Source organism: Crotalus tigris, unplaced genomic scaffold (genome assembly GCF_016545835.1).
Source record: "Crotalus tigris isolate CLP2741 ecotype Arizona unplaced genomic scaffold, ASM1654583v1 scf7180000019021.11574027:1482141, whole genome shotgun sequence".
In the NCBI taxonomy this organism is placed as follows: Eukaryota; Metazoa; Chordata; class Lepidosauria; order Squamata; family Viperidae; genus Crotalus; species Crotalus tigris.
Window position 1 is genome coordinate 429,549 of NW_024097333.1, and position 14,510 is coordinate 444,058.

The 14,510-nt window shown below is 46.8% G+C and overlaps 1 protein-coding gene across 6 annotated transcripts in view; it reads right to left on the reverse strand.

Annotated features, from left to right (window-relative positions):
- ARHGEF2 (Rho/Rac guanine nucleotide exchange factor 2) overlaps nucleotides 1-14,510 on the reverse strand; it is a 117,822-nt gene that overhangs the window by 23,677 nt on the left and 79,635 nt on the right. For all 6 annotated transcript variants that reach the window (XM_039358443.1, XM_039358442.1, XM_039358446.1 and 3 more), the window contains 4 exons: nucleotides 8,460-8,527; nucleotides 6,522-6,585; nucleotides 5,034-5,163; nucleotides 3,171-3,280 (listed from right to left, as the gene is read on the reverse strand). In XM_039358443.1, coding sequence (XP_039214377.1) covers nucleotides 3,171-3,280; nucleotides 5,034-5,163; nucleotides 6,522-6,585; nucleotides 8,460-8,527 — 372 coding nt within the window. The remainder of the gene's footprint in view (nucleotides 1-3,170; nucleotides 3,281-5,033; nucleotides 5,164-6,521; nucleotides 6,586-8,459; nucleotides 8,528-14,510) is intronic.

Sequence of the window (14,510 nt, forward strand, 5' to 3'; positions counted from 1 at the left end):
GCTTCTTGTCCTGCCTTCAGGTGCTTTGGACAATAGCTTAATTCCCTCTTCTTTATGGCAGCCCCTGAGATATTGGAATACTGCTATCATGTCCCCCCTTGTCCTTCTCTTCGTTAAACTAGACATACCCAATTCTCGCAACCGTTCCTTATATGTTTTAGCCTCCAGTCCCCTAATCATCTTTGTTGCTCTTCTCTGTACTCTTTCTAGAGTCTCAGGAGAGGAAGAAGAGAGAAGTAGGGAAGAAAGAGAAGAAAGAAGGGAGAGAAGAAGGAGTGTGGATACAGTGAAAGGGGAAATGGGCGAGCAACACCAAAAGACATGTGTATGTATTTATTTCATTTTATTAAAAGTATCTTATATATGAATGTAAAAAAAAAAAAAAGAGAGAGAATCCTGCCCCTCCTCAATAGCCAGGGGATGCTTGGAACTTCATCTTTATTTCTTATCAATTGATAATATAAAATACAAAAATGCAAAAGAAAACAGTAAGAAAAATAGGGGAGGAGAAAGGGAAGCAGGAAGTGTAGGAAAAAAAAGGGGGGGAGAGAGAAACTGACTCCCGTTGGTGCAGGAGAATCAGATAACGGCACTGAAAAATGTGACTCACGACCGTTTTTCACAATTATGACCTTTGCAGCATCCCCATGATCACGTGATTAAAATTCAGATGTTTGGCAACCGGTTCATATTTATGACGGTTGCTGGGACCTTCTGCCAAGCCAAGTCAATGGGGGGGAACCAGATTCACTTAACCACCGTGAGACTAATTTAGCAGCTGCAGGAGTTCACCTAACAACTGGGGCAAGAAAAGTCGCAAAACGGGCCCAAACCCACTTAACAAACGTCTCACTTAACAACAGAAATTTGGGGGTTCAATTGTGGTCATAAGTTGAGGACTATCCCATACCCTGGATCAGGAATGTAAGAGCAGTGGGACAGTGGGGAGCAAAGACCAAAGGAGAAGATGGGGAGACAGAGAGAGGATCCCCACCTTCGCTTAGGGATGTTCTGAGCAAGGATCTCTTGTCGCTCTAGGATTCTAAGCTACTGGAATTAAAAATGAAATAAGCAAAGAAAATTTCAACGTGTCGGGTTTCTATAGATACCATCTCTGCCACCTTCTATTTTTTCCCACAACAGCCCTTCCCTACGAATTCTGCCAAACCTTCTGCTGCAATATTGCTCTGCGCTATCTATTTAGTACTCTTCCCGAACAGACTTTCTAATTCTCTAGATTAGAAGACAGAAACCACGTTCGACACAATCGTATTAGATTAATGGGCTGAAAGTAACATGATGGAATTAAGTAGAGGCAAAGGTATAGAGTTCTTCCCCAAAGAAATGCATTTATAGGAATAATCTTAGGTTGGAAACTGAATAAGAAGCAAAAGTGTGATGGGGATGCATGGAAGGTTAGTGGAATTATAGGCTGCAACAGCAGCATTTCAGCATCAAAGGAAGTAAGACTTTTCATTGGTTCTGCTTTGGTCTGATCTCCTTTCAAGCCCATGGTCCAGTTTGGGGTTCCATTTTTCAAGGAAGGTTGACCAACTAGTTTTTTCTCTCATCCCATCACTCCGCTGAACACTGGATTCCCATCGCTCTGTCTCACCTCTCATCTTTTCTCATCCTCTCATCTTTCCTGCTATCTTTTCCTATTGGTTTCTTATGATTTATCAGTTGTTGTTTGTTATGATCTACGACCTATTATTTGCTGTTTATATGTACCCGGGGAGCTTAGGCACCGGAGTCAAATTCCTCGTGTGTCCAATCATATTTGGCCAACAAAGAATTCTATGATTCTATGAACTGAGCAGGTTCGGAGAAGAGTAACGGATGAACAGTCTTATCAAGAGATGGAAAAATCTGAGAAAAACAGACTGAAGGAGGTGAAGAATTACACCACTCTTCAAACATGAAAATATTCCATGCAGAAGACGATCACAAGCTGTTCTCTATCATTCCACAGCATACGATAATGGCTTGAAGTTACAGGAAGGGAGACAGTTTGGTGTAGTGGTGAAGAAGCTGGCGTCGAAAACTGGGAGACGGTGAATTCTAGTTCCACCCTAGACATGAAAGCCGGCTGGGTGACTTTGGGCCAATCGCCAGGAGACGGTGAGTTCTAGTCCCGCCTCAGGCATGAAAGCCGGCTGGGTGACTTTGTGACTGCTAGTTTCTCTCAGCTCAACTCACCTCATGTGGGGAAAATGGGAGGAGGGAAGAATATTAGGTATGTCTACCATTGGGATAAAAATAAAATGAATGAATGAATGAATGTTACAGGAGCAAGTGAGAATGTGCTGAACCAACCCTTGGGCTGGAACAGTTTGCCCCCTAAGAGAAGTTCCCATTTTCCTGGGGTCTTCTGGAAGCTTGTAAAACTTTGGAGACCTGGAAAGCCTTTAGTCTCATTCGTCATCTTCAGGCTGGTGTTTTCGGCTTCGTGCTTCTAGGACTATTGCTCCTAGAAGCACGAAGCCGAAAACACCAGCCTGAAGATGACGAATGAGACTTTGTCGAAACGTCACCAAGACACTTCCAATTTGACGCGGGAGAAAACCCGAATAACCAAAGACCTACATACAAACACCCGTGAAAACCTCAGAAAACACACACACACACGTGTGTATGTGTGTGTGTGTGTGTGTGTGTAGATAGATATAGATAGATAGATAGATAGATAGATAGATAGATAGATAGATAGATAGATAGATAGATAGATAGATATAGCATTTCCGTTACTGCCTGTTACTCTGATTGCAACAGTTGCAGCTTTTGGACACTGCTTAAAGCAGCCTTGAAGAGACTTATAAAGGCAGAAATAAATAAAAGGCAGATTCCCATTGTATCTTTGGAAGTTAGTTTTTTTCTACCCGTCAGGACAGTTTGATGCAGGAACCAGTGACCTCTTCAGCCACAGGCTGGGCAGCCTTCTGTTTGGGAGGCTTCCATGGGGCTTCCTGCACGGATCAGATGGTGGACCAGATGGCCTCAACTGACCTTTTCCAAATTTTAGGATTTCACTTGTTTTCCTCCAGTGTGTGTGTGTGGGGAAAAAGAATCCAGATTGACGCCTCCAGCGTTTTGTGAACCATTTCTTTGAATGTCCTTGAAGGGTGTGCAAACAAACACAGTTGCCGGTGTGTGAACCCTCCTCTCCTCACCTTCGTCAATGAGCGACTCGACGGACAAGGTCCGGTTGCGCATGTTCAGGGAGTCGGTGGACTGAGAGAGGATCCTCCGGATGCCCAGCGGGGATTCGTCGTTGAAGCTCCTGAAAAGGAAAGCAAAATTCATGGCCACGAGTGATTGTCATCACAGGGAGTCCCCGACTTAGAACTGTTTGTTTAGTGACCGTTCAAGGGTACAACGGCACTGAAAAAAGGACCGTTTTTCACAGTTAACGACTTTTACAGCATCCCCCCCCCCAGGATCACGTGATCAAGATTCAGACTCCTGGCAACTGGTTCATATTTACGACGGTTGCTGTGTCCCAGGGTCACTTGGTTCCCTTTTGCGACCTTCTGACAAACCAAGTCAGTGGGGAAGCCAGATTCGCTTAACAACCCTGTGACTCACTTAACAACTGCAGCGATTCACTTAACAACTGTGGCAAGTAAGGTTGGGCTCAACTGTGGTCGTAAGTCAAGGACAACCTGTACTATCTTTGAGGCGCAGTGGACAGAACTTTTATCCTCTCCTGCCAACTGGCAGATGCTCTGGTGGGCACCAGTTGGAGGTGAGCTATATACCTGCATTCCAACAGAATAACAGAGTTGGAAGGGACCCTGGAGATCTTCTAGTCCAACCCCCAACTCAAGCAGGAGACCCTATACCAAGGGTAGGCAAACTTGGCTCTTTTATGACTCGTGGACTTCAATTCCCAGAATTCCTGAGCCAGCCATGCTGAGGGGAAAGGGAGAGGTTTCCAAGCTCAGGAATTGTGGGAGTTGAAGTCCACGAGTCATGAGGGGGCCAAAGTTTCCCTCATGCTGGCTCAGGAATTCTGGGAGTTGAAGTCCACAAGTCATGAGGGGGCCAAAGTTTCCCTCATGCTGGCTCAGGAATTCTGGGAGTTGAAGTCCACAAGTCATGAGGGGGCCATAGTTCCCCCACACTGGCTCAGGAATTCTGGGAGTTGAAGTCCACGAATCATAAAAGAGCCAAGGTTGCCTACTCCTGCTCTATACTCATTCTGGACAAATGGCTGTCTGATCTCTTCTTGAGAACCTCCAGTGATGGAGCAGCCACAACTTCTGGAGGGAAGCCGTTCCACTTATTAATTGTTAAATTTCCACTTGTTCCTTCTTGTCCGGCCCGCAGGTCCTTTGGAGAATAAGTTCACTCCCTCTTCTCTGTGACAGCCCCATAAATCTGCTACGATGCCAGCCCTAGTCCTTCTTTTCACTATCTGTGCTTCCCCCCAAATAAGATCCGGTCTTTATTTTTTTTCCCTTCCAAAAGAGAAACCAGGTCTTATTTTTTTGGGGGGGGATGTCTTTTATACTTCTGGCACCGACAGCGCCATGCAGCTGACCCACTTCTTCTGCGGCTGAAGGAGCAGCTGCATTCCGGCCTACATTTCGCAGCCAGGCCTTTCTGGAAGGTCACTACAGCCGAGTACTGAGCTACGGATTCAATCCAGAGCTCGGTTCTCAGCTGCAGTGGCCTTCCGGAAAGGCCTGTGACTAAGAAATGCAGGCCTGGCTGCAGAAGGCGCTGCAGAAGAAGTGGACGGGTGAGGTAAGTGGGTGCGGGGCGCATGGGGCAGATCCAACCCCCCCACCCCTGCCCTAGCTTGATTTTTAGATGTGTGCCTCGCCCCAAAACTAGGGCTTATTTGAGGGGGGTAGGGCTTATATTAGGCTCACCCCCCAAAAATCAAGCTAGGGCTTATTTTCAGGGTAAGCCTTACTTTCGGGGAAACAGGGTATAGACGACATACCCGGTTCTTACAACTTTCAGAGCAGCCTGCCGATGTGTTTTTCCTGAATTTCACAGACAAATCCTCTGTTTGGTTAACTCACCCTGCAATGTTTGTGGTGGAGACACTTTTGGAGAGCGACAAGGTAGGACGGCCTCGGCGGGATCCCAGCAAGGTCTGCCGGAAACTCTCTGACGGGTAAATGGCAGAATTGGGACGCTCCCGTGTGATGGCTAAAAAAATGGGAACAAGCACCCAGCGAGGGTTAGAAAGGCAGACTTCTATTCTTTTGAAACCCAGCCCTTTTGCATTTCTCAGGATGGGAAAAAAAAAATTACTTTGGATGGAAGTATTATGGAAAAACTCACTGGAGAAGGGCCTAATGCTGGGAAAGATGGAGGGCAAGAGAAGAAGGGGACGACAGAGAATGGGGTGGCTGGATGGAGTCCCTGAAGCAGCAGGCGTGAACTTAAATGGACTCCAGAAGATGGTAGAGGACAGGAAGGCCTGGAGGAACGTGGTCCATGGGGTCGCGAGGGGTCGGACACGACTTTGCAATTAACAACAACAAATTAAGGAAAATCCTTTGGCTCAAGGCAACCTAATAACCTTCTCCCTGTCTGGACTCAAGCAGAGCAATCTTGATTTAAAAAAAGGAAAGACTGTCTGGCACTCAAGAATTGTCAAGATATCTCGAGAGCGGAAATGAGAAGGGAATCCAAGACCCAATTTTCGATTTAAAAAGGGTTGTAAGTTCAAGTGTGTCAATCAAATCCCATTCTCGGTTTATTTTCTATTTCTTAGCTTTTAAAATGATCATTTGTATCCCACCCTTCTTTTTTTTTAATTGAAAGTTTATAAAATTTTACAATAAAATACTCCCTCCCTCCCAACCCCTCCCCCCTACTTCCCAGAGCTGAATACAGGGTTAAAAACAACAAAAAACATAGAACTTAAATAAACATCAAACAATTATACATACATCCAAAAAACAAAATTTTAAACACTTTAACTCCAATACATAAAAACAAAAATTACCATCCTTAAGCATAAGTTATTCAAAAGCTTATCACCCTTCTTATGTTAGACTACGACCATAACAAAGATTTGATATACAGGTAGTCCTCTGCTTATAACCATTCGTTTAGCGACAGCTCAAAGTTATATTAGCACTGAAAAATGGTGACTTATGACCGTTTTTCACCCTTATGACCATTGCAGCATCCCTCAGGCGATTTACATTTGGATGCTTGACTCACATTTATGACGCCTGCATTATCCCAGGGTCACGTGATCCGCTTTTGCGACCTTTTGACAAGCAAAGTCAATGGGGAAGCCAGATTCACTTAACAACTGCAGTGATTCGACTACTAATTCGACAACTGCAGTGATTCGCTTAAGAAATGTGGCAAGAAAAGTCGTAAAATGGGGCAAAATTCACCGAGCAAATTTCTCACTTAGCAACATCAACTTTTGGGGCTGAGTCGTGGTCGTAAGTCGAGGACTGCCTGTGCCAAAGACAAGAAGCTGTACGCTGCTCTCTGGGCATCGGCTGGACTTGCAAGCGGGGGATTCCCAGCCCCAAACTCACTTTTGTTCCTGAGGGAGACCGTCTGCAACGCTGAACTGTTCTTCAGCAAGGCGGCTTTTTGTTGCTGCAGCGGGAGGCAAGCGAAGGACGGAAGAAGAAAGACATCAAAAAAAATAGCAGTTTGATCAAACTCAGATCAAGAAGCCTGGAAGGTCCTGGTCTATTTGTCAGGGATTTCATGGATAGTTAGGAAAGCCAATCTCTTAGCCCAACCCTCCTCACAGGGTTACTGTTGAGGAGCAAATAGGAGAAGGAAGACAGGTTGGATATGTTTACCACCCTGAGTTATTGGTAAAAAGGGGGGATACAAATAAATAAATAGTCCATCAATCGATCTTAGGAAGAGAAACACCCCTTCTTGAAGTTTCTCTCCCCATTTTCTGTCTGGCAGAGGGCTTTTATAAAAGATTGCAGAGGTAGACTCTCTGAGGCCCAGCCTGTCTCTCAGCCCTAGATCTGTGGTGGCGAACCTATGGCACGGGTGCCAGAGGCGGCACTTGGAGCCCTCTCTGTGGGCACACGTGCCGTTGCCCCAGCCTCACCTCCCCCCATAACCCCCTCCTCACCAGCAGCCCCTCTGGAGGAGAGTCACCCCCGAGCGTGGCTCACGCAGAGAAGCACAGCCAAGGTCATGGCAGCCAGGCAGCGTGGACAAGACTCTGTCCTCATGCTCCATCGCGCACAGTTGATGGCGCGGGCAGAGGGCATGGCCGCCATGGCGCTGCTGGGCTGCGTGGGCGATCTCTGGCGGGCCCTGGAGGTGGTGAGTGGCCCTGTGGACAGGCAGGGCAGGGGGCGGGCTGGAGGCGAGGCCAGTTTTTGGGCACTCGGTCTCTAAAAGGTTCGCCATCACTGTTCTAGATCAGTGATGGCGAACCTTTTAGAGACCGAGTGCCCAAAAACTAGCCCTGCCCATTCTCCATCCCCTGCCCCGTCCCCCATTCCCCACCCTACCTGCCCACAGGGCCGCTCACCGCCTCCAGGGCCCGCCGCAGATCGCCCAGGCAGCCCAGTGGCGCTATGGTGGCCACGTCCTCTGCCGTGCCCTGCAGCATCAACTGTGCACGATGGGGTGTGAGGGCAGAGTCTTGTCTACGCTGCCTGGGTGCCATGTCCTTGGCTGCGCTGCTCCTTGTGGGCCACCCTCGGGGGCGACTCTCCTTCAGGGGGGCAGCTGGAGAGGAGGGGGTCACAGAGAGGGCTCCGAGTGCCGCCTCTGGCACCCGTGCCATAGGTTCGCCACCACTGCTGTAGGTCCTCTGGAAACCCCTAGACCAGTGGTTCTCAAGCTGTGGGTCGGGACCCCATTTGGGGTCGAACGACCATTTCACGGGGGTCGCCAAACAACGCAGTCCGCCATTTCCCCCCCCCCTTTTCCTTAGCTGTGCTACTCCCTTTTATTCTATTGGCTTTTGAAAGCCAATAGAAGAGACTCTCTTGAATCGAGTCTAATTCTATTGGCTGTCCAAAGCCAATAGGAATTGTCCAGGCTGTCTCTGCCCTGCTGAGCCCGCCAAAAGTCCCAGTCTGCAAACGGTGCTGCACCAGTTGAGTAGTCCTCGACTTAACGACCGGTTGAGTAGTCCTCGACTTACGACCGGTTGGGGGTCGCGGTATTAAAAAGGTTGAGAACCACTGTCCTAGACAGAGAATATTTTTTTTTAAAAAAAAAATCTGTGAATTGTCAAATGAATTACCAAGCCTTTCTCATCCCTGGCACTTTCCAAGGGTCAGCGGCGGGAAGAATGGCCCTGTGCTACTGATGATCCAAAGAGCAATGAAACCCCTTTGTGAAATTCTCTTCCAGTCTTTGTCTTTAGTTTTAGGGTCAGGTTTCAAAGCTTGAGGGTGTTTTGAAAAGCGGAAGTTGGGTTCCCCAGGTCCGAAATCTGGGCGAGGCAACGGGAAGGGCAGAGGGCAGTTCCACTGCCTGCTTACCTTTTGCTTGACTTTGGTGCAGTTTGGTAGGCTGTCTTTGCAACGGTTGTGGATGGTCACATTACAGGCTGGAAAGGAAAAACAAAGGCCGTTTGAGAAAGGGACGTCAAAATACATTGGTTGCACGTAGACGCAAGCCCGCACAGATTGGCGCACTTGCCTGATCTCCAAAAGCTGCACTTCATCAGCAGGTGGGTGGGACACCACTAGGAAATCCCAGGGCCATAGGTCAAAAGTCCCCAACCCCCAGGCCGCGGAGCGGCACCGGTCTGTGGCATACCAGAAACCCATAAAAGATCAAATTTTAAATCAGTGGTTCTCAACCTGTGGGTCGGGACCGCCTTGAAGAATAGCTTGACTCTGATATATCGATCATAGTTACAAGACTGGAAGAGCCTTGATGGCGCAGTGGTTAGAATGCAGCATTGCAGGCTGACTCTGCCCACTGCCAGCAGTTTGATCCTGACTGGCTCCAGGTTGACTCAGCCTTCCGTCCTTCTGAGGTCGGTAAAGTGGGAACCTGGATAGTTGGGGGCAAGAGGCTGACTCTTAGAAAGGGCTGTAAAGCGCTATGAAGCAGGGTGTGTGTGTGTGTGTGTGTGTGTATACATATGTATGTATATTTGTATATGTGTATATATGTGCTGTTGCTATTTTGCAGGCTTGTGATAAAGCTTTGCTTCAGCAGGGCAGAGACAGCCTGGACAATTCCTATTGGCTTTTGAAAGCCAATAGAATGAGACTCTATTCAAGAGAGTCTATTCTCTTGGCTTTCAAAAGCCAAGAGAATAAAAGGGAGTGGCACAGCTAAGGAAAAGGGGGGAAAAATGGTGGACTGCGTTGTTTGGCGACCCCCGTGAAATGGTCGTTCGACCCCAAATGGGGTCCCGACCCACAGGTGGAGAACCAGTGCTTTAATGGTTCTATTCCACTTTTTTTCCCCCGATATTAGTGTAACTCTTGTTCCTCCGTGATTGTCCCATGGCGAGTGGGCCATGACAAGTTGTCACATGGTGGGTTGCCCGTGGTGAGTTTGACTGCACTGAGTTGGCAGTAGCGAGTTGTTGTAAACCCTTCTCAGTTAGAGATCCTTAACTCCTACCCGCTCCTTAGAGCAGTGATGGCGAACCTTTTAGAGACCGAGTGCCCAAACTGCAACCCAAAACCCACTTATGCATCATCGAGTGCCGGGTGGGTGTGGCCCATTGGCTGGGTGTGGCCTATTGGCTGGCTGTGTCCCATTGGGTGGGCGTGGCTGCAGTGGTAACAGCAGACTGGGTGGGACTAAAAAGTTCAATCAATCAATTCCAACTTTGCAAGATCTTTTTTTTTCCCGTGAGAAGTTGAAATTGACGGATTGATTGAACCTTTTTTGTTTTGCACACGGCGGCGGAGGCCTAAAGCAAAAAGGTTTTATAAAACCCAGTTGAAGGCCTAGGACTGAGGCGACGGCGCATGTGCCCACAGAGAGGGCTCTGAGTGCCGCCTCTGGCACCCGTGCCATAGGTTCGCCACTCCTGCCTTAGAGAAAACGGTAACGGGCAATCTAATTTTACTTCCCTTCCAAAGTACACTACCTTCATTGGTAGTTTAGAAGGCAGACTGTGTAGATCAAGCAAGTCAATTTGGAATCCAGATCCCTAAGACTGTCCTTGATTTACCCTTAGACTCCAGAGCAGTGGTTCTCAACCTGTGGGTCGGGACCCCATTAGGGGTCGAACGACCATTTCACGGGGGTTGCCAAACAACGCAGTCCGCCATTTTTTTCCCCTTTTCCTTAGCTGTGCTCCTCCCTTTTATTCTATTGGCTTTTGAAAGCCAATAGAATAGACTCTCTTGAACAGAGTCTAATTCTATTGGCTTTCAAAAGCCAATAGGAATTGTCCAGGCTGTCTCTGCCTTGTTGAGCCCGCCAAAAGTCCCAGTCTGCAAACGGTGCTGCACCGGTTGAGTAGTCCTCGACTTACGACCGGTTGGGGGGGGGTCGCAGCATTAAAAAGGTTGAGAACCACTGGTGTAGGTCAAGCAAGTCAATTTGGAATCCAGATCCCTATGCACAGTTCAAAAAAAAAAAAATTAAGATTATCCTTGATTTACCCCTAGTCTCCAGAGGGCTGAAAAATCCACTCGGCTTTTAGGGAATCTCTACTTTTTCTTCATTACTTAGAATATCCTGCATGTCCCACTGTAGCCTAAAGAACAGGGCCCCCCTTCACCCATTCCGTGACTCAGAGAACGGTTGAGAAACCCCAGGCGGGCAGGAAGCGATCTGAACAGGAAGAGAACTTGACTGTTCAAAGAGTCATTTCCTGATTGTGTCTGTACTGGGAAAGGAAGGGAAGGGCAGGGCAGGAGGGGAGAGCTGCAGACCTATTGTGGAGTTTTAAAAGAAGCAGCTGTTACAGATGCCAGTTTGCACTGAGAAGGTGGGGAGGGGGGGTTGGACTGGAGGGAGTCTGGAGGCTCCATTTCTTCCCAAGCCATTTTCTCTCTCTCAAAAGCCCCACACTTGGGTTTATGGCGGCTTGCTAATGAACTGGAGAGGATCTTACTGCAGATGCTGCACGATCACACAGGCCTGCTGGTTCTCTCCAGGACAGTGGTTCTCCACTTGTGGGTCAGGACCCCATTTGGGGTCGAACGACCATTTCACAGGGGTCGCCAAACAACGCAGTCCGCCATTTTTTTCCCCCTTTTCCTTAGCTGTGCTACTCCCTTTTATTCTTCTTAGCTCTCTTCTTCCTTGATCAAAATTAAAGTTTTCAGAATCGGCAGCGGCAAAAGCACCTGGCAGCAGAAGAGGAAGTGATGTCATGTTCGTGATGCGGAGGAAGAAAATGAGATGAGATGGAGGAAGCCAATTCCCCATTATGGGGCACAACTCCAAGCAGTAAACGGAAGTGAGAACGTCTTTGCAAAGCCTTTTCCAGGGTCAAAGGCGCTTTGCTGCAGTGGCTTTAAGGCAGCCAGACAGTGCACCAAAGTGTACTCTGTGGATATGACGTTCCCTAGTTACGTCTCCCTTGTTCTTGGCCGCCAACGGAGTTAAACAAGGTTTAACTGGGCTTTTCCGCACCACTAAGCTCTCGTCCTTGAGTTGACATAAAATCGTTGCTTTGTTTGGAAGCTGCCCAGAGTCATCTTATTGGGGAGACAGCTGGCATATAAATTTAATAAAGTAAAATAAATGACGCTGGCCTTGAGATTTGCCAGATGGGTTTAAGATAAGATGGAATCCTGCACTGGGTAGAGGGGTGGACTAGAGGATCTTTAAGATCCCTTCTGCGTTTATGAAGGCAACCCCAGGCAGCATTGTCAGGCAAGGGCAACGTTTTTCCTCCCTTCCTCTCACTGAAGACCTGGGGGAGAGGGAGGAGGAGGAAAAACCTGATGCAGATCTAGGACTGTCAAAGCTAGAAATCGCCAAATAAGAGATGCTGCAAGCCCCTCCCTCTGACACGAGGTCACCTGTCCATGGGGACACAGTCATGGTTTGGGGCTTAATGTCGTGATCATATTCACACGTGCCAAGGGCAAAAGCCAAAAGAACATATTTGGTTTTTTACATACATTCCACAATGGAATGGAACGGAACAGAATAGAACAGAATATAGAAAACTGAAAACAGAAAACAGAGAATAGAATAGAATAGAATAGAATAGAATAGAATAGAATAGAATAGAATAGAATAGAATAGAATAGAATAGTAGAATAGAACAGAACAGAACAGAATATAGAAAATAGAATAGAATAATAGAATAGAATAGAATAATAGAATAGAATAGAACAGAATATAAAAACAGAAAATAGAAAGAATAGAATAATAGAATAGAACAGAATAGAACAGAATATAGAAAACAGAAAATAGAATAGAATAGAATAATAGAATAGAACAGAATATAGAAAACAGAAAATAAAATAGAATAGAACAAAATAGAACAAAATATAGAAAGAAAATAGAATAAAAAATAGAATAGAGTAGAAAATAGAATAGAATAGTAGAATAGAATTAAATAGAATAATAGAATAGGACAGAATATAGAAAACAGAAAATAGAATAGAATAGTAGAATAGAATAATAGAATAGAACAGAATATAGAAAACAGAAAATAGAATAGAATAGAAAATAGAATAGAGTAGAAAACAGAATAGAATAGAATAGAATAGAATAGAATAGAATAGAATAGAATAGAATAGAAATAGCAATAGCATTCTTTATTGGCCAAGCATGATTGGACACACAAGGAATTTGTCTCGGGTCCATAAGCTCTCGGTGTACATACAACAACAAAGTGATAGGTCATAGATCATAGATACAATCATTAATTATAAGGTGCAACAATTGATAAATCATAGATACCAATGTGAGAAGGTAGTAGGAAAGATGAGAAGGATAATAGCAATACAGCCCTACTACTTGGCTTTAGGCCTAACGCAGGGCTGTGGGAATTAGATGTTCAGCAGAGTGATGGAGCTGGGGGGAAAACCATCCTTGTGTCTAATTGTTTTGGCATGCAGTGCCCTGTGGCAGCATCCAGATGGGAGAAGTTGAAACAGTTTATGTCCAGGATGCGAGGGGTCTGTAGATATTTTCTCAGACATGAGAGGAATTGTGCTGTTGACCCAGTTCTCACCACATACATAACATGTCCTCCCCCCTTGTCCTGCCCCATCCTGGCTTTGCCGGAGAGGACGGGGAGGAGAGTGGCCTATTTGCCAAAAGGCCAGAGCATTGGAGCCCTCCAAAGGCAACAATAGCCAAGATGACAATAGCAATAGCCACAGCAATAGCCCTTAGACTTATATCCCGCTTCACAGTGCTTTACTCTCTAAATCAGTGGTTCTCAACCTTTTTAATGCTGCGACCCCCAACCGGTCGTAAGTCGAGGACTACTCAACCGGTTGTAAGTCGAGGACTACTCAACCGGTGCAGCACCGTTTGCAGAATGGGACTTTTGGCGGGCTCAGCAAGGCAGAGACAGCCTGGACAATTCCTATTGGCTTTTGAAAGCCAATAGAATTAGACTCTATTCAAGAGAGTCTATTCTATTGGCTTTCAAAAGCCAATAGAATAAAAGGGAGGAGCACAGCTAAGGAAAAGGGGGGAAAAAATGGCGGGCTGCGTTGTTTGGCGACCCCCGTGAAATGGTCGTTCGACCCCAAATGGGGTCCCGACCCACAGGTGGAGAACCGTTGGTCTAAGCGCTATTGCCATGTCTAATAACAGCATTTGCAAAGATCGCTTATTTTCATTTTTTTTTCAGCTGGGAAACCTAAGAGTTTTGGTGGCTACAGGGTCTTATTGTTCAGTGACAGAGGCCTCCCCCACCTTTGCAAAAGGAAAGTTACAAGGCCAGAGAACTGAACTGTCCCAGATAAGGGCTCAGAAGACAACGGACACCATTCAGCCAGACGATGCCCCTGGCTGCCAACGGCCCTGGGACGGCTTGATTGCACAAACGCAACTTTGCCCCCTCCACGGTTAAACAAGGGGAAATCAGCACAATCTGGCTGCAGGCCAGTTGTGAAACAACGAGCAAGGAGAGGGCAGGGACCCAGCCTGGGAGCCTTTGCAAGACTGCCGGGTTCCTGTCCAGACCCAGTCCTGCACATCAGGCATTTCTCTTACAAAAAGGTGCGATATTGCGCCTGGACTGGTGCCTCACACATAAATACAGGTAGCCCTCAGCTTACGACCACAACTGAGCCCAAAATTTCTGTTGCTAAATGAGACGTTTGTTAAGTGAGTTTTGCCCCATTTTACGACTTTTCTTGCCACAGTTGTTAAGTGAATCCCTGCAGTTGGTAAATTAGAAACACGGTTGTTAAGTGAAACTGCTTTCCCCAAGTGGCTCAATTTTGCCCATGTGACCATGGGGATACTGCAGTGGTCGTAAGTGTGAAAAACTTTTTTCAGTGACAGTGTAACTTTGAATGGTCACTAAAGGAACTGCTGTAAGTCGAGGACTACCTGTACACCCTTTGGGCCAAATGGAAGAAGAAAGAGGGCCACACTTGGAATCCTGCATCCAGTTTTGGTCACCGCGATGT